At 47.2% G+C, this 27,879-nt stretch overlaps 1 protein-coding gene across 6 annotated transcripts in view; it reads left to right on the top strand.

Annotated features, from left to right (window-relative positions):
• The window catches only part of MYO16 (myosin XVI), a 1,104,874-nt gene that overhangs the window by 153,723 nt on the left and 923,272 nt on the right, over positions 1-27,879 (top strand). The window contains exon 1 of one of the 6 annotated variants that reach the window (XM_063953180.1): positions 7,638-7,669. The exons of the other annotated variants lie outside the window; for them this stretch is intronic. Coding sequence (XP_063809250.1) covers positions 7,657-7,669 — 13 coding nt within the window. The 5' untranslated portion in view covers positions 7,638-7,656. Of the gene's footprint in view, positions 1-7,637; positions 7,670-27,879 lie in introns of those variants that run through there. 6 annotated transcript variants of the gene reach the window in all.

Raw genomic sequence — 27,879 nt, 5'->3', positions numbered from 1 at the left:
AATATTATATAGGTGGTACTTTGTCCCCTCTAGACTCCACAAGATGTTCCCTTCCTCTTCGCCCACGTGCTGGAGAGGCTGCGGCGGTCATGGCTCTTTCCTCCACATCTGGTGGACGTGTCCCAAGATCATGATATTTTGGGACTCAGTCGCACACCTGATAAGTACAGTGCTCCAGACCCAGGTATCTAAAGACCCTTGGTCTTTTCTGCTGGGCCTCCCCATTATTAACACACCTCCAACTTCCAGTTAATTACTGACACAGATTTTAAATGCTGCTCGATGCTCGATTGCCCTCCACTGGAAACAGAGGGAGGCCCCCCCTATTAAACGGGTCATTGATAAAGTATGGTACTTCGCAAGCATGGAAAAAAATCACTGCATACCTCCATAATAGATCTTTCCAGTTTCTTCTGATTGGGAATTATGGTTCGACTCCCAAGCTCCTGCACGTAGAACACGCACCCCTGAGGGTTCTGTGGCACTCCTACTATGATTTTAGTAATCTCCCAACCCACCGAGTAGGCATGTGACCATCCTTAATATTACCTTTTCGTGTACTTTAAGTATTACCTTCTATCCTGCACTAGCGCTCCGAGCGGTATCTGCTGTATAAAGAGGCGCACAGGTACAGTCACGGATTATTTCTTGGTTCCTATTTAATCGTATTGCTTCTGTCGCTCTTGGTGTATATTTTATCTCTATTTCTTTTATTATCAATGTGATGTTTTTTTTTATTATGGGAACCCCATGACCTATATTTTCAGATTATATCTCTGCTCTAGGTATAATGATGTTTTACGGATATGCTCTCCCCACGTGTTGTGGGGGGTCAATGTAACCCTTTATAACTTGAAAATTAAATAAACAATTTAAAAAAATAAATAAAAGTACACTGGTCCTGTATGCTGTAAAATACAGGCGTGCAGTAAAAATAAATGTACACTGGCCTTGTCTTGTATGCTGTCAAATTACAGGGGTGTTGTGAAAATACAGGGGTGCTGTCACTGTCCGCAGTTGCGATGTCTAGGCCTGACCTTCACAACACTGTATGGGAAGAGGAGGCTCCAGCCACCATTTGCACCCACTCTGCAAGTGCTGGGAGAAGCACCACCAGTCCAGTTGCTGATATTGTGATTGGGGATGTCACTGTAGAAGTACACCAGGATGAGGAGGATATGGGTGTAGCTGGCGCTGCGTAGGAAGTTGACGAGGATTCTGATGGTGATGTGGTTTGTCTGAATAAGGCACTAGTGGAGACAGTAGTTGGCCATGGGATGAAAAAGCCCATTGTCATGCCTGGGCAAAATACCATAATAAGTAGGGGTAAGGACGTTTACCACCTAGGAACATCCTCCCTTATACATCACCTGCAGCGCATTCATCATGTCATTGTCAAATTCAGAAACTTTGGGTAATAGCATAAGCAGTCCACTGACACCTAAATTATGTGGTTTGTTTGAATATTATTTCTCTGTGAGGATGAGGATGTAAACACTGAAGGGGGTGGGGGATCTGAGGATGAGGGCTACATCTTGCCACTGTAGAGCCAGTGTGTGCAAGGAGAGATTGATTGCTTCTTTTTGGTAGGGGCCCAAACAAACCAATAATTTCAGCAACAGTCGTGTGGCAGACCCTGTCACTGAAATGATTGGTTTGTTAAAGTGTGCATGTCCTGTTTATACAACATAAGGGTGGTGGGAGGGCCCAAGGACAGTTCCATCTTGCACGTCTTTTCTTTGTCTGCCACATCATTCCAGGGGTGCTGCCCTATATGGGGTGCTTCCCTTCTGCCCTACCAGTCCAGGGGTGCTGCCCTATTGCTGTTTAAGTCCACGGGTGCTGTTACCTGTCTGCTGTACTGTGTAATTCTCAAGGGGTGCTGCCTATGCTGTATAAATCCCGGGGTGCTGCCGTATAATTCCAGGGGTCCTGCTGTACTTGATCCTAGGTTTAAATGAAAGCCTAGAGCAGATATGAAACATGCTTCAACATCACAAACAGATTTGTGAAAACATAGCCTCAAAGGTAGAAATGAAAATTGCTATTTTGATTAAGTGTTTTTTAATAAAGTGGGGAGAGACCATATTTGTGGCCAAAGTCAGTGTGACTCAGAAGAGAAAGAATCATAATCCAGCGCAACTGCTGGAGAGGTAAAAGACAATTCCAACTTGCACCTCTTTTTTTTCTTTGAATTATGTGCTCTTTGGGGCCTAGTTTTTAAAACTGCCATCCTGTCTGCCACTGCAGTGCCACTCCTAGGTGGGCCAGGTGTTTGTGCCACCCACTTGTGTCACTTAGCTCATTCATCCAGCTACCTTGGTGCAACCTTTTTGCCTAAAAACAATAGTGTGAGGAAATGAATGTTATTGTGGTTAATAATATCGTATGAGCAAAATTACCCCCAAATTCTGTGCTTTTAGCTGTTTTAAGTTTTTTTCAAAAATCATCCAGATCCAAAACCCCCAAGCCAAAACCAAAATACGAAAGTGGAATTAGAACCAGAACACAAAACACGAAAAGTGCCCGCCGCACATATCTAATATATATATATATATATATATATATATACACATGTGTATGTATATATATATATATATATATATATACACACACACACACACACACACACACACACACACAGCTGATCACCGGAGCCCAGCCCCCGGGGAGCAGGAAAACTGTGCAAAAGGCTGCTTATCACAGTGCTGCCATGTGATTTCGCCAGCTGGAGCTGGCGCTATTATCACACAAGGCACACTGTGGTGCTATTTAACTTTTTTTTTTTTAGTAAGTTTGGCCACATCGCATTTCCCATTATAAGTATGGGAAATGCGATGTGGGTTACTAAAAAAATTACAATTAAAGGGTTTGTAGCAGTTTTTCACGAAAACTGCTTCAAAAGCACTTTACTACATTGATACTAAAATAGTGTGAAAGGGGTAATAAAAATAATGTTAATAAATAGGCTCCTTAGGCCCAGATTTATTGAGCCTTGGAGAGTGATAGATTGGCTGGTACTTTATCAATGTGCAATCAGATCCTAACTTCCATGTTACAGGCTGTGTTTGAAAAATGACGGTTAGGAGCTGATTGGTTGGTATTTTATCACCGTGCTATTTATCACTCTCCAAGGCTTGATAAATCTGGGCCTAAGGGGTCTATTCATGAAGCAGTGAAATGTGTGGAGAAGTGAACCAGTGGAGAAGTTGCCCATGGCAACCAATCAGCAAAGTATGAAGTAACATTTATAATTTGCATACGAAACAATTGTACGGAGCAGCTGATTGGTTGCCATGGGCAACTTCTCCACAGGCTCATGAATACACCCCTTAGTCTATTGTCTGACTAGTCAACTTGCGGCAGGGCACATGTTGGCGCCCTAATGCTGGGTACACACTGGCAGATATATTGGCCAATCAATTGATCGGCCAATATATCTTTTGCTGATCTGCATATGTGTTCAAGCAATATGTCTGTGTGCATGAACAACCCCCATCTGCATATATAGCTGCAGATAGATTGAACAGCAGGTATGTCTTTAAGATATATTGGTGCATCTTTCTGTGTGTATGAGCAACCACCATCAGCAGATATATCTGCAGATCAATTGAACTGCCGATATATCTACCAGTGTGTACCCAGCTTAATGGGCCTTACACACTTACAGATCTCAGTGCACTATATGAACGTTCTCGTTCATTAATGAACAAGAACTCGTTCCTATCATGCAGTGTGTAGGCACCAAAGATGAATTATGCGCGGCCCCGCGCTCGTTAATCATCGGTGCTGGGTTGCTTATGCATGCAGGCCAATATGGCCAATCTCGTCCATATTAGCATGCACTGCTATGGAGCCGAGTGACAGGGGGAGTGAAGAAACTTAATTCCCCCCGTCACCTCCCCCCCTGCATCGGGTCGCTCGTCGGCTGTATCCGCCATTGGGCAGCTCGGCGGCGGTTTGCCGAGTGTGTAGGGCCCATTAGATGTTGTTATTTATTTACCAGTTATATATATAGCGCACACCTATTCCGCAGCGCTTTACAGAGAATATTTGCCCATTCACATCAGTCCCTGCCACAGTGGAGCTTACAATCTATATTCCCTACCACATTTACACAGACACACTTATGCTAGGGTTAATTTTTTTTATTGTGATCCAATTAACCTACCAGTATATTTTTGGATTATCACTGGATGTGATCCTAAACTGTTGGTTGCTGTCCTCATATACAGCTTAAGCATATATATATAGTAAGTACATATACAGCAGCTCAAGAAAATAACGCAGTTCAGTAGATGCAACATTTCTTTTATTACAGTACTGTACTTTAGGTGTAGCCGACAATGACAATGCTTTAGTAAAATATAGTAGTCTCTGGGGTATATTCAATTGAAGTCGGATCCATTCCGACATTAATTTGTCGGAATGGATCCGACCTGGGCTATTCAAATGACATTTCAATTCGACTTTTAAAAAAGTCGAATTAAGATGCGGGGGGCCAGGGAGAGGTAACTGCAGCGGCCAGGGGGACCTGTCAGGCGGTGGGACGCTGTCAGCGGCGGCCGGGGGCGCCCATCAGCGGTAGTGCTCTGCAGCCCACTGCCCCGCTCTCGTCCCCGCATCACAGCCACCGCTCCCGGCAGCGTCCACCCGGCTCCAGCAAGCGACACCTCGCTTGCTGGAGCCGGGTGGACGCTGCCGGGAGCAGCGGCCGTGATACATCCTCCAGCACTGCTCTCTCCCCCCGGCGGCTCACCCCCCGTCTCCCCGCAGCTCTCCCCCCGTCTCTCCCCCCTGTCCTCCACGAAGGTCCGACATCTTTTGATGTCGGACTGAGATGGTCGAAAAGGGGGGCAAAACCTGACGGTTTTGGCCCCGTTTTCGCCACAAGCACGTGGATCGGCAGCTATTCCGCCGATCCACGTGCCTTTCCACAAGTCGAATTCATTGACTTGTCGAAAAATTTAGGGATATATTGAATAGGTCGAATTAGGATTCGACCTTAAAAAGTCGAAAAATGCCGTCTTTTCGACAGACGGCAGTTTTCGACTTCAATTGAATAGACCCCTGACTCTTTGCTGCATGTTTCCCATCCATGTTTACATGCTTCAATGTCTGTTTCTATTAATGTGTATATTTCACTTACAGTCCTCCATGTATTAGCTTGTGCTGAAAGTTTGCATTAAGACTTAAGAGGTATATTTACTAAGCCTTGGATGGAGATAAAGTCGCTGGAGATAAAGTACCAGCCAGTCAGCTCCTAACTGTCATGCCACAGGCTGTGTTTTTATCTCCTGCGACTTTATCTCCATCCAAGGCTTAGTAAATAGACCCCTAAATGAGGCAAGCTTTTAACTAGTGATCCTACTGCATGTGAATGGTGCAGTGCACATATACTGTATGTAGTTCTCACCATTCAGCTATAGCTCCTCCCTAGTTGGCTGCCTTTCAATCCCTCCTGTAGTCTCTCCCACCAGAGTCACTTGTGTGCTGTCACTGGTGGTCAGTGGAGAGCCAGCACTGTGCTGTCTAATCTATAGATGCTAGTTTACTACATTGGCTGCTGTTGACATCATTCCCACCAACTCCGGCTGTCACAGGCTGAAAATATTTCATATAGATATGAGCAATAACGACGACTGTGAACGATCAAGTCGTTCAGATCATTCTAGTATGTACACTGCAAACAGTGAACGATGCATGTACCTGTGGTCATTGCAAGCAGGTTGTCCGTCGTCCATGCATGCAGCTCAATCCCCTATATCCCAGCAGAGCAGATGTTTGTCAGGGAGTTTAAGGGAAATTACTCATCTTTCACGTTGTACATCTTTCACATCTTTCAAGTCTTGTAGTGTGTATGGGCCTTTACTGCGGCTGGCCAATCCCCCGGCTCTGCCCTCCAGCGCTCCCATTGGAGATCTGCAGCTGCTCTGTCCTGAATGGCGTTAGATTAACTTCTACTGCCCAAGTTCCCCCTCCAGCTTCACCCCCCTGCCTGACCACCTGCATACAGCTTGGATGTTTACAGCTATGGCAGGTCAGACACAGGGGGGCCAGCACTCGAGGGAGGGCACTCCAGACTGGTTATCAGCTTCAACTGACAGCTCTTTTATACCCTGCCATGAGGTAAGGCCCTACCCACTGGCAGTTACCCCATCTCACTCTGGGTGATAGACCCTGCCCACGGACAGTGGTCTGCAAGCAATATTGCAAGACCCATTTAGCACATGCGCAGAACGGATCTTGCACCTGTGCAGATGCCCAAACATCTGCACAGGTGCATACAAATATGAATTGGACCCTATAGGCCTAATTCAGATGTGGTTGGAGCTGCTATCTCTTCCTTTAAGCAGCAGTGATAGCTATGTATGGTAATGCAGCATGAGGTGTCTATTACAAGCAGATGCCTCCTGTTGCAGTAGTGATCCGAGTTGCGTCCTAAGACACAGAATTGAATCTCTCACCCACCATCAGGCGACTTACGGCACCCATGGTGTCATGCAACCCACCGATGGCAGAAGCCAGAAAATCCCTGGGGATCCCTGGCCGCTTCCCTGCCCCTAAACAGCAGCAACACGCCTCTGTTTTCACAAACAGAGGCTGTCGACGCCCCCCGATGAGCAGCAGACTGTTATTCACTGACAGCTGCCGTCCTGCCTCCGACGTCGCAGGACCCATTTTGCGCATGCTCTGAACGGGTCCTAAGCAGGTGCTAAGTTCCAAACATCAGTACTTTGCGCATGATAGCGCAACAACAACCGCACCTGAATAACCCCCTATAGGCAAACTAAAATGCAAAATTGAGGAATAACTAGCAAACTTGAGGAAAAAGTGCACAACAAAGGAGTCCCACCAGGAGTCTCATGTCATACAGTATGTCGCAGAAAGGATAGGTCACAGCTACCTTCAGACAAATGACACTATGGGGTTATGCCTGGCTGCAAGAAACCAATATTGCTTATACACTCGAAGGTCAGAGCTGGCTGCAGGCAAACAATATTAGTATACATTTTGTGTTGGGGCTGATAGCAGAGGAAAACTCCAAATGATTATTCCAGTTGGCAACAAGAAGCAGTATAAATGTACACAAGCCCAGCTAGATACAAAGCAGGGACTATCCACTGTACCAGGGAAACTTACTAGTAGCTATTATACCCACAAGATCCAATGGTCAAGTGACGTGCGGTCAGTGGCGTAGGGAGGGCGGTTCTGGTGGAGCGCAAGCTCCAGGCGCGGAAACTTCAGAGGGCGCCTGGCAGCGTTGTGGGCAGGCCTGGCGCTACCCACTCACCTGAGTCTGCAAAGTAGCGAGGCGCCATGCTGGAGAGGTGCTCTCCCTGCTATGCTACTCTGCTGCTTTTGCTGCCGCTACGCCTGTCACACTGCATGACTAGCAGCGGTGCCGGCAGCACAGGGATGGGAGGGAAAATTAGATCGTATGACTCACTGTGAGAAAGCAGCAGCAGGGGAAGTCCCTGCAACTCACAGCAGTGCCGAGCCTCAGTCTCCTCCTCCCTGATCTCAGCAATGTGGTCGGAAGATCATGTGCCGAGCTGTGATTGGAGGAGCTCGGCACATGCTGATTAGAAGAACCTCTGATTGGAGGAGCTGTCACATGCTCCTCTGACCCTGGAACACGGAGGATCTCACAGCATGGCCCCTGTCTGTGAGTATTAAGCCTGCCTGTTCTGTCTCCACAGTAACTGCTCCCGTCTCCATAGCTCCTGCCTAACTCTGCTACATCTCTATGCAGCTTCTCTATGCAGCTTCTGTCTCTCTCTCACTGCTACTGTACATGCTTCATTCTTTCTATCTAAAGTCTGTGCACAGTATCTGCCCCCCCATCACTGCCCATCATCTGCCCCCTCTCTCCCCAACATCTGCCCCCTTGCTCTCTGTCCCCTAGAATCTGATCCCCCTCTTCTCTCTGGCTAGCCTCAATCCTCCCCTCCTTTCTCTCTCTGTCCCCAGTATCTCTCTCCCCTTTCTCTCTGCCCATCTTCTGCCCCTCTCTCCCCAGCATCTGCCCCCTCTCTCTGCCAAGAATCTGCCCCCTCTTCTCTCCACAGCATCTGCCCCTTCCTCTCTGCTTAGCATTACCCCCGTCCTCTCTTTGCCATGCATCTGCCACCTCTCTTTCCCCAGCATCGCCCTCCCCTCTCTCTCTCTCCAGCATCTGCCCTCTTCTCTGTGCCAAGAATCTGCCCCTCTCTCCCCAGCATCTGCCCTCCTCTCTCTGCCAAGAATCTGCCCCCGCCCCCTCTTCTCTCTCCACAGCATCTGCCCACTTCCTCTCTGCTTAGCATCACCCCCCTCCTCTCTTTCCCCAGCATCTGCACCCCCTCCCCTTTCTCTCCAGCATCTGCCCTCTTCTCTCCCCAGCATCCCCACCTCTATCCCTGCCCAGCATCTGCCCCCCTTTCTCTGCCCAGGATCTGCCCCATCCTCTCTCTGCCCAGCACCTGCCCTCCTCCTCTCTTTCACCCCAGCATCTGTCCCCCTCTCTCTGCCCATCATCTGTTCCCCCCTCTCCCCAGCATCTGCCTCCCCTCCTCTATTTGCCCAGCATCTGCCCCCTGTCTCTGCCCAGCATCCTCACCCCCTCTCTGCCCAGCATCTATCTCACCCCTCTTTCTGGACAGCATCTGAATAAGAGACACTACTAATTGGTATGATGTGACTCAGGGGCTCTACGTGCGGTGTAATGTGAATGATATTGTGCTATAGTGTGGTGTAATTGAGTTGGGGGTATTATTCAGTTGCACTTTCATTGTAAGACGACACCCCTTATTTGCAGCCCCTGCCTTTGGCGTGTACTGTCCCTTTATTAAATATGGGAGGGCGCAAATTTATAGTTTGCAGGGGGGCGCTGAACACCCTAGCACCAGCCCTGGCTGCAGGGACCGTTGCCCACGCCGCACTTCCTTTGTAGCCTTGTCCGACCCGGCCAGCACTGGCTCCAAGACGTGCAGCAGTGAGACAGAGCAGCACGCACAGCAGGGTTCTGACTGGCTGTTCCTGCTTAGCTCCAGTCACCCAGACAGCTGCATAGGAGGATGCTCCGGCTCCATAGGAGATGCAGGTGATGAAGTATGACAGCTGGGAGGAGGCAGAAACCTGGCTGCGGTGAGAGAGCTCCTTTCACACACACCAGCTGGGGGAGGAGATGGGGGAGTGGCCATATTAGAGGCAGGCTGCAGCAGAGTACTTCATATTCAGATATATATACCTCCCAACTTTCCTATTTTCTAAAGAGAGACACAATGCTTTTTTCCCGGTCGGGAACTATGTGTTTGTGTGTATATGCAGGGGGGTGCGCCGTGACGTGAGCTTGCTGAGGGAGCCATGGCTCCACACTACTCCTCTGCGTGCGGTGGGGTGAGGCAGAGCCTTTCCTGTAATACTAACGTATATGCCAGGGTTCTTACTATATAAAGTACACTGCTCAAAAAAATAAAGGGAACACTTAAACAACACAATGTAACTCCAAGTCAATCACACTTCTGTGAAATCAAACTGTCCACTTAGGAAGCAACACTGATTGACAATCAATTTCACATGCTGTTGTGCAAATGGAATAAACAACAGGTGGAAATTATAGGCAATTAGCAAGACACCCCCAATAAAGGAGTTGTTCTGCAGGTGGTGACCACAGACCACTTCTCAGTTCCTATGCTTTCTGGCTGATGTTTTGGTCACTTTTGAAAGCTGGCGGTGCTTTCACTCTAGTGGTAGCATGAGACGGAGTCTACAACCCACACAAGTGGCTCAGGTACTGCAGCTCATCCAGGATGGCACATCAATGCGAGCTGTGGCAAGAAGGTTTGCTGTGTCTGTCAGCGCAGTGTCCAGAGCATGGAGGCGCCACCAGGAGACAGGCCAGTACATCAGGAGACGTGGAGGAGCCCGTAGGAGGGCAACAACCCAGCAGCAGGACCGCTACCTCCGCCCTTGTGCAAGGAGGAACAGGAGGAGCACTGCCAGAGCCCTGCAAAATGACCTCCAGCAAGCCACAAATGTGCATGTGTCTACTCAAACGATCAGAAACAGACTCCATGAGGGTGGTATGAGGGCCCGACGTCCACAGGTGGGGGTTGTGCTTACAGCCCAACACCGTGCAGGACGTTTGGCATTTGCCAGAGAACACCAAGATTGGCAAATTCGCCACTGGCGCCCTGTGCTCTTCACAGATGAAAGCAGGTTCTCACTGAGCACATGTGACAGACGTGACAGAGTCTGGAGATGCCAAGGAGAACATTCTGCTGCCTGCAACATCCTCCAGCATGACCGGTTTGGCAGTGGGTCAGTAATGGTGTGGGGTGGCATTTCTTTGGGGGGCTGCACAGCCCTCCATGTGCTCGCCAGAGGTAGCCTGACTGCCATTAGGTACCGAGATGAGATCCTCAGACCCCTTGTGAGACCATATGCTGGTGCGGTTGGCCCTGGGTTCCTCCTAATGCAAGACAATGCTAGACCTCATGTGGCTGGAGTGTGTCAGCAGTTCCTGCAAGACAAAGGCATTGAAGCTATGGACTGGTCCGCCCGTTCCCCAGACCTGAATCCAATTGAGCACATCTTGGACATCATGTCTCGCTCCATCCACCAACGCCACGTTGCACCACAGACTGTCCAGGAGTTGGCGGATGCTTTAGTCCAGGTCTGGGAGGAGATCCCTCAGGACACCATCCGCCACCTCATCAGGAGCATGCCCAGGCATTGTAGGGAGGTAATACAGGCACGTGGAGGCCACACGCACTACTGAGCCTCATTTTGACTTGTTTTAAGGACATTACATCAAAGTTGGATCAGCTTGTAGTGTGTTTTTCCACTTTAATTTTGAGTGTGACTCCAAATCCAGACCTCCATGGGTTATTAAATTTGATTTCCATTGATAATTTTTGTGTGATTTTGTTGTCAGCACATTCAACTATGTAAAGAACAAAGTATTTAATAAGAATATTTCATTCATTCAGATCTGGGATGTGTTCTTTTAGTGTTCCCTTTATTTTTTTGAGCAGTGTATATGAAAAATACAAAGAATATATTATAAATATCTTCTTTCTATCATTCTATTTATTTTTATAGTCAAAACTCTGGAGTAAAATGAAAAACAAATTTCCAGCAGTATGTACTGCTTCACCTGTGTAAAATGCACACATGTACCGTTTGGCTCATATATTGTGTGTAAATCTGGCTCTGATACTAGCTAGTGCCTCCTCAACACATGTCCCTGCAATGGTCTGTGGTCTGTAATCCAGCCCACCTGCACAACATCTGTGTAAAGAGAGGTAACACACGAGAACTAAGCCGTGGATGGAGAATAAGTACACAGGTAAGGTCCCCATCAACCAGCTCCTGACCGTCATTTTTCAAACACAGCCTGTGATATGGCAATTAGGTGCTGATTGGCTGGTACTTTATCTCCATCTGAGGCTTAGTAAATAGACCCATAAGACACAGGGCCTAATTCAGAGTTGATTGCAGCAGCAAATTTGTTAGCAGTTGGGCAAAACCATATACACTGCAGGAGGGGGGGGGGGGGCATATATAACATGTGCAGAGAGAGTTAGATTTGGGTGTGGTGTTTTCAAACTGAAATCTAAATTGCAGTGTAAAAATAAAGCAGACAGTATTTACCCTGCACAGAAACAAAATAACCCACCCAAATCTAACTCTCCGTACATGTTATATTTGCCCGCCCCCCACCCCCCTCCCTGCAGTGCACATGGTTTTGCCCAACTGCTAACAAATTTGCTGCTGCGATCAACTCTGAATTACCCCCACTGTTTGGGTTTCCAAAACCATTGGCACTGAATTTACACTAAGAGGTTTATTCATAAAGAAAGTGAAAAGATAATTGTTGCCTTTTACTATACAGTATATCGCATTAGTTTGTGATGCAAGTGCCAGGTACTGGGCAGAGAGAAGGTAAAAATTAAACTTCCCAGACATTTTCACACTGAAGTTCAGATTACGCCATCCTGAGATTGCAAATCTGAACTCACCAGAGAAACAGAAAGCAGATCTTTTCGTTCTTTAATGAATCACACTCATCATACTAAAGTATGGTGATTCAATTCAGCCACGAATCGGGGATATCGCTGGGTAAGTCAGGAACTTCTCCACGGAAACCTCTCTGTGAATAGCACTAAGCAGAGAAAAGCCCTTTTTAATGCAAAATAGGGCTTTTCTCTGCCCTATGAATAGACCCCTAAATCTGATATGCACAATGCCGATGTCCACTCTTTTGTAAGTTAGTACAGTAGCTGTCATTGCTGTTTCACCCCAGTATTTTCCATATAACATGCAACTGGTGATTTCATTCAGTTCTTCCTCTCAGCTATAATTTTTTGTCATTGTTACACAGTGGGCCATGGGCCTAATTCTGAGTTGATCGCAGCAGCAATTTTGTTAGCAGTTGGGCAAAACCATGTGCACTGCAGGGAAGGCAGATATAACATGTGCAGAGAGAGTTAGATTTGGGTGGGGTGTGTTCAAACTGAAATCTAAATTGCAATGTAAAAATAAAGCAGCCAGTATTTACCCTGCACAGAAACAAAATAACCCACCCAAATCTAACTCTCTGCAAATGTTATATCTGCCCCCCTGCAGTGCACATGGTTTTGCCCAACTGCTAACAAAATTGCTGCTGCGATCAACTCCCCCATGTACTAAGAAGGCCAAATGAAAAAGGCAGAGAAATTCCCTGCATATATCGCTTCTCCATATATACTGAAGATTTTTTTCTGCCTTCATCCTGCTAGCACTAAAAGCAGGCTAGAATATCACGCTGCCATAGGAACCTATGGTAGAGCTAACGTAGGTGTTACTAAGAAGACATGGCTTTTCCAGCACTGGCTTCGTCACCTCTAGCTACCGTTATTGGCCTCTCCTTACTTGAAGACCACTGTGAGAAGTAGGAAGTACTGTATGCTCTGACACTTTTGTCCGTTTTCAATAAAGTTTTAAAAAAACAGTCTGTGCTCAGCTGCTGCCTGTCACCACGGAGGGGATGACGTATCGTTAGTCTCATGTTTTGATTCTAATTTCATCTTGTGGACTCGCATAAACACCCTTAAGTGTTTTTGGTTTGGAATTCAGATTTTAAAATCAGAACCTTGAGTTTGCGATTTCTTGAAAATGGGTAAAAATAGTTAAAATCATGTCATTTTTGCAATACACAACTTAAAATTTGGATTTAAAATCCGAATTCCAAACCATGAGAAAATATGAATGGTTTGGTTTGGATTCACAAAATTCAGATGGGTTCAGATTTCTAAAGAAACAAACTGCAGATCTTTACTTACCATTCACTCTCCTTGGTGAGTTAGTCTTAGTAACAATTGCGATAGCTGCCTCCTGCTTCACAGCGATAGCAGGCAAAGCAGGAGCGGCCTTTTCTTCATAGTAAGTGTATTAGTACTAGTGATGTGCACCGGAAATTTTTCGGGTTTTGGGTTCGGTTCCGCGGCCGTGTTTTGGATTCGGACGCATTTTGGCAAAACCTTACCGAAATTTTTTTGTCGGATTCGGGTGTGTTTTGGATTCGGGTGTTTTTTTTTAAAAAACCCCTCAAAAACAGCTTAAATCATAGAATTTGGGGGTCATTTTGATCCCATAGTATTATTAACCTCAATAACCATAATTTCCACTCATTTCCAGTCTATTCTGAACACCTCACACCTCACAATATTATTTTTAGTCCTAAAATTTGCACCGAGGTCGCTGGATGGCTAAGCTAAGCGACCCAAGTGGCCGACACAAACACCTGGCCCATCTAGGAGTGGCACTGCAGTGTCAATCAAGACAGGATGGCCCTTCAAAAAAATACTCCCCAAACAGCACATGATGCAAAGAAAAAAGAGGCGCACCAAGGTGGCTGTGTGATTAAGCTAAGCGACACAAGTGGCCGACGCAAACACCTGGCCCATCTAGGAGTGGCACTGCAGTGTCAATCAAGACAGGATGGCCCTTCCAAAAAATACTCCCCAAACAGCACATGATGCAAAGAAAAAAAGAGGCGCACCAAGGTCGCTGTGTGACTAAGCTAAGCGACACAAGTGGCCGACACAAACACCTGGCCCATCTAGGAGTGGCACTGCAGTGTCAGGAAGGATGGCCCTTCAAAAAAATTGTCCCCAAACAGCACATGATGCAAAGAAAAATGAAAGAAAAAAGAGGTGCAAGATGGAATTGTCCTTGGGCCCTCCCACCCACCCTTATGTTGTATAAACAGGACATGCACACTTTAACGAACCCATCATTTCAGCGACAGGGTCTGCCACACGACTGTGACTGAAATGACAGGTTGGTTTGGGCCCCCACCAAAAAAGAAGCAATCAATCTCTCCTTGCACAAACTGGGTCTACAGAGGCAAGATGTCCACCTCATCATCATCCTCCGATTCCTCACCCCTTTCACTGTGTACATCCCCCTCCTCACAGATTATTAATACGTCCCCACTGGAATCCACCATCTCAGGTCCCCGTGTACTTTCTGGAGGCAATTGCTGCTGGTGAATGTCTCCACGGAGGAATTGATTATAATTCATTTTAATGAACATCATCTTCTCCACATTTTCTGGAAGTAACCTCGTACGCCGATTGCTGACAAGGTGAGCGGCTGCACTAAACACTCTTTCGGAGTACACACTGGAGGGAGGGCAACTTAGGTAGAATAAAGCCAGTTTCTGCAAGGATGTCCAAATTGCCTCTTTTTCCTGCCAGTATACATACGGACTGTCTGACGTGCCTACTTGGTTGCGGTCACTCATATAATCCTCCACCATTCTTTCAATGGTGAGAGAATCATATGCAGTGACAGTAGACAACATGTCAGTAATCGTTGGCAGGTCCTTCAGTCCGGACCAGATGTCAGCACTCGCTCCAGACTGCCCTGCATCACCGCCAGCGGGTGGGCTCGGAATTCTTAGCCTTTTCCTCGCACCCCCAGTTGCGGGAGAATGTGAAGGAGGAGATGGTGACGGGTCACGTTCCGCCTGACTTGACAATTTTCTCACCAGCAGGTCTTTGAACCTCTGCAGACTTGTGTCTGCCGGAAAGAGAGATACAACGTAGGTTTTAAATCTAGGATCGAGCACGGTGGAAAAAAAAGGAAGTGCTCTGATTTCAACAGATTGACCACCCGTGAATCCTGGTTAAGCGAATTAAGGGCTCCATCCACAAGTCCCACATGCCTAGCGGAATCGCTCTGTTTTAGCTCCTCCTTCAATGTCTCCAGCTTCTTCTGCAAAAGCCTGATGAGGGGAATGACCTGACTCAGGCTGGCAGTGTCTGAACTGACTTCACGTGTGGCAAGTTCAAAGGGTTGCAGAACCTTGCACAACGTTGAAATCATTCTCCACTGCGCTTGAGTCAGGTGCATTCCACCTCCTTTGCCTATATCGTGGCCAGATGTATAGGCTTGAATGGCCTTTTGCTGCTCCTCCATCCTCTGAAGCATATAGAGGGTTGAATTCCACCTCGTTACCACCTCTTGCTTCAGATGATGGCAGGGCAGGTTCAGGAATGTTTGGTGGTGCTCTAGTCTACTGTACGCGGTGCATGAATGCCGAAAGTGGCCCGCAATTCTTCGGGCCACCGACAGCATCTGTTGCACACCCCTGTCGTTTTTTAAATAATTCTGCACCACCAAATTCAAGGTATGTGCAAAACATGGGACGTGATGGAATTTGTCCAGATGTAATGCACGCACAATATTGCTGGCGTTGTCCGATGTCACAAATCCCCAGGAGAGTCCAATTGGGGTAAGCCATTCTGCGATGATCTTCCTCAGTTGCCGTAAGAGGTTTTCAGCTGTGTGCCTATTCTGGAAAGCGGTGATACAAAGCGTAGCCTGCCTAGGAACGAGTTGGCGTTTGCGAGATGCTGCTACTGGTGCCGCCGCTGCTGTTCTTGCTGCGGGAGGCAATACATCTACCCAGTGGGCTGTCACAGTCATATAGTCCTGAGTCTGCCCTGCTCCACTTGTCCACATGTCCGTGGTTAAGTGGACATTGGGTACAACTGCATTTTTTAGGACACTGGTGAGTCTTTTTCTGAGGTCTGTGTACATTTTCGGTATCGCCTGCCTAGAGAAATGGAACCTAGATGGTATTTGGTACCGGGGACACAGTACCTCAATCAAGTCTATAGTTGGCTCTGAATTAACGATGGATACCGGAACCACGTTTCTCACCGCCCAGGCTGCCAAGGCCTCAGTTATCTGCTTTGCAGCAGGATGACTGCTGTGATATTTCATCTTCCTCGCAAAGGACTGTTGGACAGTCAATTGCTTACTGGAAGTAGTACAGTGGTCTTCCGACTTCCCCTCTGGGATGACGATCGACTCCCAGCAGCAACAACAGCAGCGCCAGCAGCAGTAGGCGTTACACTCAAGGATGCATCGGAGGAATCCCAGGCAGGGGAGGACTCGTCAGACTTGACAGTGACATGGCCTGCAGGACAATTGGCTTTCCTGGGTAAGGAGGAAATTGACACTGAGGGAGTTGGTGGTGTGGTTTGCAGGAGCTTGGTTACAAGAGGAAGGGATTTAGTGGTCAGTGGACTGCTTCCGCTGTCACCCAAAGTTTTTGAACTTGTCACTGACTTATGATGAATGCGCTGCAGGTGACGTATAAGGGAGGATGTTCCGAGGTGGTTAACGTCCTTACCCCTACTTATTACAGCTTGACAAAGGCAACACACGGCTTGACACCTGTTGTCCGCATTTCTGTTGAAATAATTCCACACCGAAGAGCTGATTTTTTTTGTATTTTGACCAGGCATGTCAATGGCCATATTCCTCCCACGGACAACAGGTGTCTCCCCGGGTGCCTGACTTAAACAAACCACCTCACCATCAGAATCCTCCTTGTCAATTTCCTCCCCAGTGCCAGCAACACCCATATCCTCATCCTGGTGTACTTCAACAGTGACATCTTCAATTTGACTATCAGGAACTGGACTGCGGGTGCTCCTTCCAGCACTTGCAGGGGGCGTGCAAATGGTGAAAGGCGCAAGCTCTTCCCGTCCAGTGTTGGGAAGGTCAGGCATCGCAACCGACACAATTGGACTCTCCTTGGGGATTTGTGATTTCGAAGAACGCACAGTTCTTTGCTGTGCTTTTGCCAGCTTAAGTCTTTTCTTTTTTTCTAGCGAGAGGATGAGTGCTTCCATCCTCATTTGAAGCTGAACCACTAGCCATGAACATAGGCCAGGGCCTCAGCCGTTCCTTGCCACTCCGTGTCGTAAATGGCATATTGGCAAGTTTACGCTTCTCCTCAGACGCTTTTAATTTTGATATTTGGGTCATTTTACTGAACTTTTGTGTTTTGGATTTGACATGCTCTCTACTATGACATTGGGCATCGGCCTTGGCAGACGACGTTGATGGCATTTCATCGTCTCGGCCATGACTAGTGGCAGCAGCTTCAGCACGAGGTGGAAGTGGATCTTGATCTTTCCCTTTAACCTCCACATTTTTGTTCTCCATTTTTTAATGTGTGGAATTATATGCCAGTATCAATAGCAATGGCCTACTACTATATTTACTGCGCACAACTAAAATGCACCACAGGTATAGAATGTAGATGGATAGTATACTTAATGGATGACGAGTGACGACACAGAGGTAGGTACAGCAGTGGCCTACCGTACTGCTATATACAGTATACTGGACCTGGTGGACACTGTCAGCAAACTGCTAAACTAGTCTAAAAAAAAGGCACCACAGGTATACAATGTAGATGGATGGATAGTATACTTAATGGATGACGAGTGACGACACAGAGGTAGGTACAGCAGTGGCCTACCGGTCTGCTATATACAGTATACTGGACCTGGTGGACACTGTCAGCAAACTGCTAAACTAGTCTAAAAAAAAGGCACCACAGGTATACAATGTAGATGGATGGATAGTATACTTAATGGATGACGAGTGACGACACAGAGGTAGGTACAGCAGTGGCCTACCGTACTGCTATATACAGTATACTGGACCTGGTGGACACTGTCAGCAAACTGCTAAACTAGTCTAAAAAAAAGGCACCACAGGTATACAATGTAGATGGATGGATAGTATACTTAATGGATGACGAGTGACGACACAGAGGTAGGTACAGCAGTGGCCTACCGGTCTGCTATATACAGTATACTGGACCTGGTGGACACTGTCAGCAAACCGCTAAACTAGTCTAAAAAAAAGGCACCACAGGTATACATTGTAGATGGATGGATAGTATACTTAATGGATGACGAGTGACGACACAGAGGTAGGTACAGCAGTGGCCTACCGTACTGCTATATACAGTATACTGGACCTGGTGGACACTGTCAGTAAACTGCTAAACTAGTCTAAAAAAAATGCACCACAGGTATACAATGTAGATGGATGGATAGTATACTTAATGGATGACGAGTGACGACACAGAGGTAGGTACAGCAGTGGCCTACCGTACTGCTATATACAGTATACTGGACCTGGTGGACACTGTCAGCAAACTGCTAAACTAGTCTAAAAAAAAGGCACCACAGGTATACAATGTAGATGGATGGATAGTATACTTAATGGATGACAAATGACGACACAGAGCTAGGTACAGCAGTGGCCTACCATACTGCTATATACAGTATACTGGACCTGGTGGACACTGTCAGCAAACTGCTAAACTAGTCTAAAAAAAAGGTACCACAGGTATACAATGTAGATGGATGGATAGTATACTTAATGGATGACGAGTGACGACACAGAGGTAGGTACAGCAGTGGCCTACCGTACTGCTATATACAGTATACTGGACCTGGTGGACACTGTCAGCAAACTGCTAAACTAGTCTAAAAAAAAGGAACCACAGGTATACAATGTAGATGGATAGATAGTATACTTAATGGATGACGAGTGACGACACAGAGGTAGGTACAGCAGTGGCCTACCGTACTGCTATATACAGTATACTGGACCTGGTGGACACTGTCAGCAAACTGCTAAACTAGTCTAAAAAAAAGGCACCACAGGTATACAATGTAGATGGATGGATAGTATACTTAATGGATGACGAGTGACGACACAGAGGTAGGTACAGCAGTGGCCTACCGGTCTGCTATATACAGTATACTGGACCTGGTGGACACTGTCAGCAAACTGCTAAACTAAAATGCACCACAGGTATAGGAATGTAGATGGATAGTATACTTAATGGATGACGACACAGAGGTAGGTACAGCAGTGCACTCTGCACTGTACTCCTCCTATATAATATTAATTATACTGGTGGTCCCCAGTCCCCACAATAAAGCAGCACACTGTGAGCACAGATATGGAGTGTTTTTCAGGCAGACAAACGTATACTGGTGGTCACTGTCAGCAAAACTCTGCACTGTACTCCTGCTATAGCTGCTCCCCAGTCCCCACAATTAAGCAGTGTGAGCACTCAGCACAGATATATCATGCAGCACACTGAGCACAGATATGGTATGGAGCGTTTTTTTCAGGCAGAGAACGGATAAAAACTAAACTCTGCACTGTACTCCTCCTAACAGCTGCTCCCAAATCCTCCCCACAATTATAGTAATAAACAAGCAATCAAATCAACTGTCTACTACTAAACGGAGAGGACGCCAGCCACGTCCTCTCCCTATCATCTCCAATGCACGTGTGAAAATGGCGGCGACGCGCGGCTGCTTATATAGAATCCGAATCTCGCGAGAATCCGACAGCGGGATGATGACGTTCGGGCGCGCTCGGGTTAACCGAGCCATACGGGAGAATCCGAGTATGGCTCGGACCCGTGTAAAAAAGTTAAAGCTCGGGGGGGGGGTTTGGTTTCTCGGAAACCGAACCCGCTCATCACTAATTAGTACATAGGGGCCTAATTCAGACCTGATCGCAGCAGCAAATTTGTTAGCAGATGGGCAAAACCATGTGCACTGCAGGTGGGGCAAATATAAAATGTGCAGAGAGAGTTAGATTTGGGTGGGGTGTGTTCAAACTGAAATCTAAATTGCAGTGTAGAAATAAAGCAGACCGTATTTACCCTGCACAGAAACAATACAACCCACCCAAATCTAACTCTCTCTGCACATGTTATATCTGCCCCCCTGCAGTGCACATTGTTTTGCCCAACTGCTAACAAATTTGCTGCTACGATTAACTATTTTTCTCTGACGTCCTAAGTGGATGCTGGGGACTCCGTCAGGACCATGGGGAATAGCGGCTCCGCAGGAGACAGGGCACAAAAGTAAAAGCTTTAGGATCAGGTGGTGTGCACTGGCTCCTCCCCCCATGACCCTCCCCCAAGCCCCAGTTAGATTTTTGTGCCCGGCCGAGAAGGGTGCAATCTAGGTGGCTCTCCTAAAGAGCTGCTTAGAGTAAAAGTTTTGTTAGGTTTTTTTATTTTCAGTGAGTCCTGCTGGCAACAGGCTCACTGCATCGAGGGACTTAGGGGAGAGAAGTGAACTCACCTGCGTGCAGGATGGATTGGCTTCTTAGGCTACTGGACACCATTAGCTCCAGAGGGAGTCGGAACACAGGTCTCACCCTGGGGTTCGTCCCGGAGCCGCGCCGCCGACCCCCTTGCAGATGCCGAAAAGTGAAGAGGTCCAGAAACCGGCGGCAGAAGACTTTTCAGTCTTCATAAGGTAGCGCACAGCACTGCAGCTGTGCGCCATTGTTGTCAGCACACTTCATAGCAGCGGTCACTGAGGGTGCAGGGCGCTGGGGGGGGCGCCCTGGGCAGCAATGATAGTACCTTATTCTGGCTAAAAATACATCACATATAGCCCCTGGGGGCTATATGGATGTATTTAACCCCTGCCAGGTCTCAGAAAAACGGGAGAAGAAGCCCGCCGAAAAGGGGGCGGGGCCTATTCTCCTCAGCACACAGCGCCATTTTCCCTCACAGAAATGCTGGTGGGAAGGCTCCCAGGCTCTCCCCTGCACTGCACTACAGAAACAGGGTTAAAACAGAGAGGGGCGGCACTTATTTGGCGATATGTATATATATAATAAAATGCTATAAGGGAAAAACACTTATATAAAGGTTGTCCCTGTATAATTATAGCGTTTTTGGTGTGTGCTGGCAAACTCTCCCTCTGTCTCCCCAAAGGGCTAGTGGGGTCCTGTCCTCTATCAGAGCATTCCCTGTGTGTGTGCTGTGTGTCGGTACGTGTGTGTCGACATGTATGAGGACGATGTTGGTGAGGAGGCGGAGCAATTGCCTGTAATGGTGATGTCACTCTCTAGGGAGTCGACACCGGAATGGATGGCTTATTTAAGGAATTACGTGATAATGTCAACACGCTGCAAGGTCGGTTGACGACATGAGACGGCCGGCAAACCAATTAGTACCTGTCCAGGCGTCTCAAACACCGTCAGGGGCGTTAAAACGTCCTTTTACCTCAGTCGGTCGACACAGACACAGACACGGACACTGACTCCAGTGTCGACGGTGAAGAAACAAACGTATTTTCCTTTAGGGCCACACGTTACTTGTTAAGGGCAATGAAGGAGATGTTACATATTTCTGATACTACAAGTACCACAAAAAAGGGTATTATGTGGAGTGTGAAAAAACTACATGTGGTTTTTCCTGAATCCGATAAATTAAATGAAGTGTGTGATGATGCGTGGGTTTCCCCCGATAGAAAATTATTGGCGGTATACCCTTTCCCGCCAGAAGTTATGGCGCGTTGGGAAACACCCCTTAGGGTGGATAAAGGCGCTCACACGCTTATCAAAACAAGTGGCATTACCGTCTCCAGATACGGCCGCCCTCAAGGAGCCAACTGATAGGAGGCTGGAAAATATCCTAAAAAGTATATACACACATACTGGTGTTATACTGCGACCAGCGATCGCCTCAGCCTGGATGGGCAGCGCTGGGGTGGCTTGGTCGGATTCCCTGACTGAAAATATTGATACCCTTGACAGGGACAGTATTTTATTGACTATAGAGCATTTAAAGGATGCATTTCTATATATGCGAGATGCACAGAGGGATATTTGCACTCTGGCATCAAGAGTAAGTGCGATGTCCATATCTGCCAGAAGATGTTTATGGACACGACAGTGGTCAGGTGATGCAGATTCCAAACGGCACATGGAAGTATTGCCGTATAAAGGGGAGGAGTTATTTGGGGTCGGTCCATCGGATCTGGTGGCCACGGCAACAGCTGGAAAATCCACCTTTTTACCCCAAGTCACATCTCAGCAGAAAAAGACATCGTCTTTTCAGCCTCAGTCCTTTCGTCCCCATAAGGGAAGAAGACTGCAGCAGGCAGCCCATTCCCAGGAACAGAAGCCTTCCACCGCTTCTGCCAAGTCCTCAGCATGACGCTGGGGCCGTACAAACAGGTGCGGTGGGGGGTCGTCTCAAGAGTTTCAGCACGCAGTGGGCTTACTCGCAAGTGGACCCCTGGATCCTACAAGTAGTATCCCAGGGGTACAGATTGGAAATTCGAGACGTCTCCCCCTCGCAGGTTCCTGAAGTTTGCTTTACCAACGTCTCCCTCCGACAGGGAGGCAGTATTGGAAAAAATTCACAAGCTGTATTCCCAGCAGGTGATAATCAAAGTACCCCTCCTACAACAAGGAAAGGGGTATTATTCCACACTATATTGTGGTACTGAAGCCAGACGGCTCGGTGAGACCTATTCTAAATCTGAAATATTTGAACACTTACATACAAAGGTTCAAATCAAGATGGAGTCACTCAGAGCAGTGATAGCGAACCAGAAAGAAGGGGACTATATGTGTCCCTGGACATCAAGGATGCTTACCTCCATGTCCCAATTTGCCCTTCTCACCAAGGGTACCTCAGGTTCGTGGTACAAAACTGTCACTATCAGTTTCAGACGCTGCCGTTTGGATTGTCCACGGCACCCCGGGTCTTTACCAAGGTAATGGCCGAAATGATGATTCTTCTTCAAAGAAAAGGCGTCTTAATTATCCCTTACTTGGACGATCTCCTGATAAGGGCAAGGTCCAGAGAACAGTTGGAGGTCGGAGTAGCACTATCTCAAGTAGTTCTACGACAGCACGGGTGGATTCTAAATATTCCAAAATCGCAGCTGTCTCCGACGACACGTCTGCTGTTCCTAGGGATGATTCTGGACACAGTCCAGAAAAAGGTGTTTCTCCCGGAGGAGAAAGCCAGGGAGTTATCCGAGCTAGTCAGGAACCTCCTAAAACCAGGCCAAGTGTCAGTGCATCAATGCACAAGGGTCCTGGGAAAAATGGTGGCTTCTTACGAAGCGATTCCATTCGGCAGATTCCACGCAAGAACTTTTCAGTGGGATCTGCTGGGAAAATGGTCCGGATCGCATCTTCAGATGCATCAGCGGATAACCCTGTCTCCAAGGACAAGGGTGTCTCTTCTGTGGTGGCTGCAGAGTGCTCATCTACTAAAGGGCCACAGATTCGGCATTCAGGACTGGGTCCTGGTGACCACGGATGCCAGCCTGAAAGGCTGGGGAGCAGTCACACAAGGAAAAAATTTCCAGGGAGTGTGATCAAGTCTGGAGACTTCTCTCCACATAAATATACTGGAGCTAAGAACAATTTACAATGCTCTAAGCTTAGCAAGACCTCTGCTTCAAGGTCAGCCGGTATTGATCCAGTGGGACAACATCACGGCAGTCGCCCACGTAAACAGACAGGGCGGCACAAGAAGCAGGAGGGCAATGGCAGAAACTGCAAGGATTCTTCGCTGGGCGGAAAATCATGTGATAGCACTGTCAGCAGTGTTCATTCCGGGAGTGGACAACTGGGAAGCAGACTTCCTCAGCACGACCTCCACCCGGGAGAGTGGGGACTTCATCGGGAAGTCTTCCACATGATTGTGAACCGTTGGGAAAGACCAAAGGTGGACATGATGGCGTCCCGCCTGAACAAAAAACTGGACAGGTATTGCGCCAGGTCAAGAGACCCTCAGGCAATAGCTGTGGACGTTCTGGTAACACCGTGGGTGTACCAGTCGGTGTATGTGTTCCCTCCTCTGCTTCTCATACCTAAGGTACTGAGAATTATAAGACGTAGAGGAGTAAGAACTATACTCGTGGCTCCGGATTGGCCAAGAAGGACTTGGTACCCGGAACTTCAAGAGATGCTCACAGAGGACTCATGGCCTCTGCCGCTAAGAAGGGACTTGCTTCAGCAAGTACCATGTCTGTTCCAAGACTTACCGCGGCTGCGTTTGACGGCATGGCGGTTGAACGCCGGATCCTAAGGGAAAAGGCATTCCGGAAGAGGTCATTCCTACCCTGGTCAAAGCCGGGAAGGAGGTGACCGCACAACATTATCACCACATGTGGCGAAAATATGTTGCGTGGTGTGAGGCCAGGAAGGCCCCACGAAGAAATTTCAACTCGGTCGATTCCTGCATTTCCTGCAAACAGGAGTGTCTATGGGCCTCAAATTGGGGTCCATTAAGGTTCAAATTTCGGCCCTGTCGATTTTCTTCCAGAAAGAATTGGCTTCAGTTCCTGAAGTCCAGAAGTTTGTCAAGGGAGTACTGCATATACAACCCCCTTTTGTGCCTCCAGTGGCACTGTGGGATCTCAACGTAGTTCTGGGATTCCTCAAATCACATTGGTTTAAACCGCTCAAATCTGTGGATTTGAAATATCTCACATGGAAAGTGACCATGATGTTGGCCTTGGCCTCGGCCAGGCGAGTGTCAGAATTGGCGGCTTTGTCTCACAAAAGCCCATATCTGATTGTCCATTCGGACAGTGCAGAGCTGCGGACTCGTCCCCAGTTTCTCCCTAAGGTGGTGTCAGCGTTTCACCTGAACCAGCTTATTGTGGTACCTGCGGCTACTAGGGACTTGGAGGACTCCAAGTTGCTAGATGTTGTCAGGGCCCTGAAAATATAGGTTTCCAGGACGGCTGGAGTCAGGAAAACTGACTTGCTGTTATCCTGTATGCACCCAACAAACTGGGTGCTCTTGCTTCTAAGCAGACGATTGCTAGTTGGATGTGTAGTACAATTCAGCTTGCACATTCTGTGGCAGGTCTGCCACAGCCAAAATATGTAAATGCCCATTCCACAAGGAAGGTGGGCTCATCTTGGGCGGCTGCCCGAGGGGTCTCGGCTTTACAACTTTGCCGAGCTGCTACTTGGTCAGGGACACACCCTGGCTGAGGAGGACCTGGAGTTCTCTCACTCGGTGCTGCAGAGTCATCCGCACTCTCCCGCCCGTTTGGGAGCTTTGGTATAATCCCCATGGTCCTGACGGAGTCCCCAGCATCCACTTAGGACGTCAGAGAAAATAAGAATTTACTTACCGATAATTCTATTTCTCGTAGTCCGTAGTGGATGCTGGGCGCCCATCCCAAGTGCGGATTGTCTGCAATACTTGTACATAGTTATTGTTGCAAAAATCGGGTTATTATTGTTGTGAGCCATCTTTTCAGAGGCTCCGCTGTTATCATGCTGTTACCTGGGTTCAGATCACAGGTTGTACAGTGTGATTGGTGTGGCTGGTATGAGTCTTACCCGGGATTCAAAATCCTTCCTTATTGTGTACGCTCGTCCGGGCACAGTGTCCTAACTGGGGCTTGGGGGAGGGTCATGGGGGGAGGAGCCAGTGCACACCACCTGATCCTAAAGCTTTTACTTTTGTGCCCTGTCTCCTGCGGAGCCGCTATTCCCCATGGTCCTGACGGAGTCCCCAGCATCCACTACGGACTACGAGAAATAGAATTATCGGTAAGTAAATTCTTATTATTACCCTCATAGAGTTTTAGTAGATAGACCATAGTCCTATAACTTGTTTATTGGTTCATGTGTGTTCCTCATTAGATAACTGAGTATGCTTTAGATTTAGTAGGGCTTGTGAAAATGAAAAGTGGTGGTGTTTTGTCCATAGCAACCAATCCGATTCTAGCTATATTTTTATAATGCATTCTATAAAATGATAGACAGAATCTACATGAATCTAGCTAAAGTCAATCCTGCAAGCACGTGTTTTTAAAGCAGGTACTCAGCCCACATACACCTGATTTATCTACTTGCCCTGAACCCAGACAGTGACCTGATTTATCTGCTTTCTATTTGCACTGATTTTTGGTGACTTCATATTCAGTGCATCTGCTGATAGCCTGCCCACTGCACATCAATCACTTTCAGTACTTACCCAGGCAGGGTGCCATGACTTGCAGGGTGTTAGCAGTAAAGTGCCAACTTCCTCGGGGGGTTTACTAGTAAACACCAGACCCACATTACACTCTGAGCTAACCTGTGCTAAACTGAGCAGGCTACATCAGAAACTCACCGCCACTGTTAAGTTTCCTAACACCAAGGGCCAGATTTATCAAGCCTTGGAAAATGTTATATTGCGCGGTGATAAAGTACCAGCCAATCAGCTCCTAACTGCCATGTTACAGGCTGTGTTTGAAAAATGACAGGAGCTGATTGGTTGGTACTTTATCACCGTTCAATTTATCACTCGCCAAGGCTTCACATATGTGGACTTTAGTTACAGGCATACAGCACATCCTTTTTTCGGTACAGCCAGATTGTTCCTGTTTGTATTGGAGCACACGTGTAGCCCATGCACAATTCCTTCACAGGTGAAATTAGTTCCATCTCTTTGTGATACAGTCAAGTTCAGTCAAGTAGTGTGTATTACTTGGCATGTTAGTTGTCCCTGCCAACTCAGTGCATCAGTAGTGGGAGACCGATAACCTTTTGTTGCTTAATCATTCCACTGATTTATTTATACATCACTGAGTGTAGCTTTTACTTTCTGTTTGGAGCCTTTTGAAATTGTCTCTGTTGCTCTGTTATCTGTAATGATCAGTATTTTCCAGATGTATAGTATTGTAGGTCAAATGCAAGCTAATTAATACAAAAACAAAAACAAAACCCCCCCACAGAATTACTCAATAATGATAATGTGAAATACCACTAATATTTTGACACTAGACTTTAATGAATATGGTAAATTTCAAGTTTCCTACGTTTTCTAGTCTCATCTTTTGTACCCCAGGGGCAATTATTAGACAAGACGAAGAAGAAAAGTACTGTATCCTGGGCGCAAATTGCACATTTGTTTGTTTTTGTGAGTCTGATTTTAACTTCTAATTTTCACTTTCATTTTTGACTTCATTGTGACTAATTATCACAATATTTTACCATACGAGTATATTAAAAGCAAAGTTTTAATTACTTAGGGGTCTATTCATGAAGCAGTGAAAAGTGTGGAGATGAGAGCCAGTGAAGAAGTTGCCCATGGCAACCAATCAGCATTGACGTTTCATTTATAATTTGCATACTATACAAATGTACGGAGCAGCTGATTGGTTGCCATGGGCAGCTTCTCTACAGGCTCACTTCTCCACTCATTTCACTGCTTCATGAATAGACCCCTGACTCTCTAGTGCCAGGATACAGTACTTTACTTCTTCCTCTTGTCTAATAATTGTAACCTTACTGTAGTTGGCAGCACCCCCTATAAGATAATGTATAACTTTGTATTGAACCATTCCTTTTAGAATATAGGGGAATCATCACTTTCTCCCTTTCAACAACATATTAGTGTGCAGATATGCAACCTTCTGTGTACCCCAGGGGCACCAAGAGGGGAGCTACTCCATTGATCTGCAGATATGTCTGTAGCCGGATCGGGCAGTGTGCTGTGCATACACACTGTCCGATCATTTGGAGACTGACGTCATGAACTGGGTAGGCATTTACACACACCCGCCCAGTTCAGCTGTCAGTCACCGCCAGCTGCTGCAGCTTGATAACGGACAGTCGGCTGACCGTCCGTACACACACACTGATGTGCCAGTATATCTAATGATACATTGGCCGTCTGCTCTGCAGCAGGGCCGACGCAATAGGTCTGTGAACGACGGAGTTCACAGACCTATC

Source organism: Pseudophryne corroboree, chromosome 2, assembly GCF_028390025.1.
Source record: "Pseudophryne corroboree isolate aPseCor3 chromosome 2, aPseCor3.hap2, whole genome shotgun sequence".
Classification (NCBI taxonomy): domain Eukaryota; kingdom Metazoa; phylum Chordata; class Amphibia; order Anura; family Myobatrachidae; genus Pseudophryne; species Pseudophryne corroboree.
The sequence above is the reverse complement of the archived record's forward strand: the minus strand, read 5'-3'. Positions and strand labels throughout refer to the sequence as shown.